Source organism: Nanorana parkeri, unplaced genomic scaffold, assembly GCF_000935625.1.
Source record: "Nanorana parkeri isolate BGI_ZX_2015 unplaced genomic scaffold, ASM93562v1 scaffold1585, whole genome shotgun sequence".
NCBI classification, from domain to species: domain Eukaryota; kingdom Metazoa; phylum Chordata; class Amphibia; order Anura; family Dicroglossidae; genus Nanorana; species Nanorana parkeri.
Genome location: NW_017307853.1, coordinates 202130 through 208008, shown reverse-complemented (window position 1 = coordinate 208008; position 5879 = coordinate 202130). Strand labels below are relative to the sequence as shown.

Genomic DNA, 5879 nt, shown 5'->3' with positions numbered 1-5879 from the left:
CCCCCCCCCCCCCCCTTTTTAAATGAGCCCATTGTTTTTTCAGTGAGAGACAGAGAGTGTTGTAAATAGTTTATCTTTTAAAACCCTCTAATGCTTTGTAAATCATCTGCAATGGGTGCTCATATTTTATTACATATAGAGGGGGGGGGGAATTTATCAAAAGTGGAGCAGACAAATTCTGGAGCAGATTTGCACTGCAACCAATCAGCTTCTCTCTTTCATTTTCAAATCTCAACTGAGCAAACTGAAGAGAGAAGCTATCACGTACCTGGTTGGAGACTAAGTCTGGGTTCACACTTGGGCGTACGGAATATGCGCGTTTGACACGCGTTTCGTGCCGTGATTTGCGGTAAAAGAAATGCGCGACAAACGCGCTTTTCCGAGGGCTATCCAGCTGTATCCTTATGGATACACGCGGGAAATACGTCCCAAAGAAGCGCCTGTACTTCTTTGGGCGTTTTTCAGCGCGTTCCTACGCGCTGTAAAATGCCCAGGTGGGAACCATGCCCATAGGCAATCATTGGTTTTCACATGTTGAGCGTTTTACAGAGCGTAGGAACGCGCTGTAAAACGCCCAGTTGTGAACCAGTCCTGAATGTGTGAAGAGGCCTCCCTTGTACCTCGTGTCCCGAGAACTCTGGAGTTGCGGGACAGAGTCCACACAGACAGCGAGTGGCACGGGAGCCAGTGGTGATAACACTGTGCAAGCTGAAATTCAAGTGTGGTTGCAGAGCAGGGCAAGATCCGTTATCCAGGTCAAACGAGCCAAGGTCACATCAATCGGGCAGGCAAGGTACAAAAGGATGAGGCAGAGGCAAAGTCCAGTACCGATCCGAGGTCAGAGGCAGGCAGCAAACAACAATGGTCAATGATAATAAATCCGGGTCAGAGGTCAGGCAATACAAGCAAGGAATCACAGGGGAGCTGAGACAATCCAGCAATTTGGAGACAGGCAGGCTGAGCTTAAATAGTGTGATCCATTAGCCCATTGTGTCACTTCCTGTGCGCCGCTTGGCATGTTTTTTTGCAGTCGGACCATGGCACGCGCAAGTGTCCGTTTACCAATGGTATGGAAAATGGGACTCCGTGCATGCGCAATAGGAAATGGTCTCTGACAGATGCTGATTGGTTGCCATGTGCGACTTCTCCAGTTTCTGTGCGCTCCAGTTTTGATAAATTCCCCCCATTGTATGTAACTTGTCTGTGTAATTAAGACTTCCATAGATTTTAAAGAGAGGTCACATGTATAGACACAGAGCCAATTGTCCTGGGCATTTGTTCTGGCTGTTAGATCTCTAAATCTAAACATGTTCACCCTGGAAGTGAGGCGATTTAAGAGAGCACATGATTTTGATGTACAAGATGTTCAATGGTGATAGCAACATCGGCAATAAACCTTTTACTATAAACTTCATAACAAGGACTAGAGGGCACCACCTAAAACTGGTGGAGATAAGATTTAACCACAAGGGGCGTAGGCGCTTCTTCTCAGAGCGGTTAGGGTCTGGAACTCGCTGCCACAAGCAGTGGTACCAGCTGAGAGTGTTGAATCATTCAAAAAGCATTTGGACAATTCCCGCAATTGAGCGTAACATACAGCGGTACAGGTACTCTTAAAAACAAGATCACACGGGAACTGACACACATGCAGAATCACATACATACACGCAATAGGTTGAACTTGATGGAGCTGTGTCTTTATTCAACCTCAAATACTATGTAACTATGTGATTATATAATGGCACCATGACTAGTTAGAGGTTGTGAGTAAAATATACTTTATAGAGTGGAGTAAAAGTTCTCCACTCGGAAAAGAAAACACATTTGTAGACATTTATGTTTATATCTCCTGTGTAGTGTGCATTTAGGAAAAATTCTCTAATCATCCGAACTGCAAATGTCATAAGACGAACAATTCTGGTGTGAAGCTACAGAAATATGTTGAACTCTAGACATGTGCGATTCGTTTCGTTCCGAATCGAAATTCGGACGAATTTTCGGAAATTCGGACATTCGGATGTATCCGAATTCCGAATTACAGACATAACGAATGCAAACAAATCCGAATTTCCATTTCCGAAATTCGGTAGCGTTAGTACGAACGTTCGTTTCGTATTCGTTTCTTATTCGTTTCGTTCGTTGGAGCAAAGTGACATTAGAGAAGGAGAAAAATATTTTTCCCCCTTCAAATGTCACTTTGCTGCAAACGAACGAAACGAATAAGAAACGAATAAGACCAGAATACGAAACGAACGTTCGAACTAACGCTAACGAATTTCATCCGAATCCGAATTGACTTTCACACCCGAATCCCGAAAAACGAAATAACACAAATCCGAATTTAAAACGAAACTAAACTAAACAAATTTTTTGGCAGTGCACATGTCTATTGAACTCTAAGGTTAGTCTATATCTGCTCTCAATATTCTATAATTCTACAATACTTTTTGTATTTTTTTCAGGGATCCGTGGTGGTTCTTGAATTTTCAGTTAAGGATTCTTAAAACGTACTACTGCCAAGTTGGTGTTCCTTGTCACACGATGAATCCTAGAGGAGACAAACTATGTAAAGGGGAAAGTTTAATTGCAAAGTCATTTCCGGCAGTTCACCAGAATATTGATAAGGAAGAGAAACCGTTTCCAGCAGTTCCCCAGAATATTGATAAGGAAGAGAAACCATTTCCAGCAGTTCTCCAGAATATTGATAAGGAAGAGAAACCATTTCCAGCAGTTCACCAAAAGATTAACAATGAAGAGGAACCCCCTGATACGTGCTTAGAACACAAAACACATCTTACTGATCACCATATGAGTGACACAGAAGATAAGCCATATCTATGCGCAGGATGTTTCAAGTGCTTCAAAGGACAGCATGCTTTTGCTCGACACATGATGATTCACACAGGCGAGAAACCATTTAGATGTTCAGAATGCGACAAGAGCTTCACACAAAAGGTAACTCTCACTATTCACCAGAGAACTCACACTGGAGAGAAACCATTCAAATGTGCTGCATGTGACAAGAGCTTCTCACAAAAAGGACAGCTTACTGAACACCAGAGGATTCACACAGGAGAGAAACCCTATAGATGTTCAGAATGTGACAAGTGCTTCAAAAAAAGGGGACAGCTTACTGCACACCAACGAATTCACACAGGAGAGAAACCATATAAATGTTCCGAATGTGACAAGAGCTTCACAAATAAAGCTCATCTTAATGAACACGAGAAAACCCACACAGGAGAGAAGCGATTTAAATGTTCAGACTGTGACAAGAGCTTCTCACAAAAGTCAAATCTTAGTAAACACCGGAGGATCCACACAGGAGAGAAACCATTTTTGTGTTCAGAATGTGACAAAAGTTTTATCGCGAAGGCACAGCTTGCTGTTCACCAGAAGACTCACACTGGGGAGAAACCATTTACATGCTTAGAATGTGACAAGTGCTTCACACAAAAGATAGATCTTATTAGACACCAGAAGGTCCATCAGGAGATCCATGCATTTATATTCGGAATGTGATACATTTCAGAATATAGAAATAACTGTTTTTTTTCTGTTTGGCTGTGCTGATGATAGCAACACAATTCTAGATGACAGCCACGATGGGGTTGACCTTAGGAAAAGTGTAGAGGCTGTTGAGTTGAGGTAGCCACCTCACTCTATTTGTAAGGTAAATGCCTGGGTGCTCATCCACAAAAATATTCATGCAAATCCAAAGTAGGTTTAAAGGCACTTGTGTTTTGCAGCAGAGAGAGGTCAAAGCATCCGCACTTTCCATTTCACATTGACAGAAAAAATGCTGAGGCTTTGACTTATCTCCACCGCAAGACTTGAGTGCTTCTAGACCTACTTGGGTTTGCATATATGTGCATTTGTCTGTAACCAATAGACAGAAAACAGAGGACAACATAAGAAAGGAGCTTAAAGATAATCCTGCTTGGTGAACTAATGAATACGTAACCTCCTTATACGAAATTCTCTATTTAACTTAGCTTTACAATATAGAGGGAAACGGCATGGTTGCAGTCTAAAGGGCAGGGGCAAATGATACAAAAGGTGATATCTGTGTGGGGATGAGTTATTTGAGAAAGTAAATGTTCAGTTATTAGGTGGAGGCAGGATAAGCTTCCCTGATCAGATGAGGAAGACAGAGTAGGAGATACCCATAAAGGTTAGGGTAGGAAGTTCCAGAGGAAAGGATAGATTCTAGGGAAGTGCTTGGGGTGATCATGGGAGGAGTTGATGAAGAATCTAGAGAGCAGGAGGTCTTGGGAGGAGCATAGATGATTAATTGGGTAAGATATTGAGATGAGGTTGGTGATGTAGCTGGGGCAGGGCCGTGAATGGCTTTTTAAGTAGTTGCACATAGTTGTTAATAGTGTGAATTATTCTTTGGGCAGTCGTAAGCTAGTGGAGGTATTGGGAGAGAGGGATTGAAGACAAAGAGAGGTTGGTAAGGTGGATGAGTCTGGCAGAAGCTTTCATGATAGACTGAAGGGGGACAGCCTATATAGAGGAAGGCCAGTGAGGAGGGAGTTGAAATAGTTAAGAGGAGAGATAACAAATGAGTGGATTGGAAGCTCAGCGGTTTCATTGGTTAAGATGGGGCATATTTTGGAGGTGTCATTGAGGTAAAGGTGGCAAGATTTGAACAGTAATCCAATGTATGTAAAGCCGCACTCAACAGCCAGGAGCTCAATGTAAACAATGTTTATTGCCAGAAATCTAAAAGCATAACAAGATCCGCAGGCTCAGCTTCCTTTCGGTGCATTCTTCTATGGCCCCACCAGAGTCTGGCAGCAAAAAGAGGACCTCTTCTTTTTGTTGGCTGGCCCTTCCTTGCCGTACATGTGCCTACAGTCGCCTTAAATTTCCCAGAGGAAACATGTTGCAAAATTATTGTTTGCAGAGCTCAGCTACTCATACGGCAATTAAAACACAAAAGGCAACGAATCAGAGCTGTGACTTTTCTCTATCTCCCCTGTGGATCAGTTTGAAGTTTGTCAGACACAGGGTCTTTGAAAGGGAACATCTTCTGTTCTGTGCTCCTTCTATTAAAAAAACCCCTGTAGAATTCTGGAAAATATTGCCATGGTTTACACCCTGTATTAAATGTGAATTTATAACTTTATAGTAAAAAATAAACATTTTTATTTGATGGAATGTAAATAACACATTTGCACTTGCATGACCCACATCTCTGCATCATTTAAATACAACTTGCTTGGCTCTTCATCTTGCAATGGGAATATGAAAGTATGAAGTACATCTGTTTTCTGTTCTGTACTCTGTATAGGTTCTGTATGTAACAGAGCTAATGGCTAGACATGTTAAGCTGGAAACGGTTAGCCTTATCAAAATAACCCACCATAGGTTCTTGTTGCATGGTAAAAATATTGCGTAGATTTCCAGCTTCTGGGGAACTTCAGGCTTAGACTAGTCAAAGGTTCATGTTTGAATATTTTTTAATAGGACCATATCCTTCGAGAGTTCATGAACACCATGACCATATCCTTCGAGAGTTCATGAACACCATGACCATGTCCTTCGAGAGTTCATGAACACCATGACCATGTCCTTCGAGAGTTCATGAACACCATGACCATGTCCTTCGAGAGTTCATGAACACCATGACCATGTCCTTCGAGAGTTCATGAACACCATGACCATGTCCTTCGAGAGTTCATGAACACCATGACCATGTCCTTCGAGAGTTCATGATAGGTCAGTAACAGCAGTACCATGTCCTTCGAGAGTTCATGAACACCATGACCATGTCCTTCGAGAGTTCATGAACACCATGACCATGTCCTTCGAGAGTTCATGAACACCATGACCATGTCCTTCGAGAGTTCATGAACACCATGACCATGTCC

General features: G+C 42.4%; 1 protein-coding gene across 1 annotated transcript in view; it reads left to right on the top strand.

The window, feature by feature from the left end:
- Nucleotides 1-3607, top strand: part of LOC108798922 (zinc finger protein 260-like) — a 21389-nt gene extending 17782 nt beyond the window's left edge. The window contains exon 2 of the mRNA XM_018570728.1: nt 2867-3607. Coding sequence (XP_018426230.1) covers nt 2867-3522 — 656 coding nt within the window. The 3' untranslated portion in view covers nt 3523-3607. The remainder of the gene's footprint in view (nt 1-2866) is intronic.
- Nucleotides 3608-5879: the final 2272 nt, after the last annotated feature.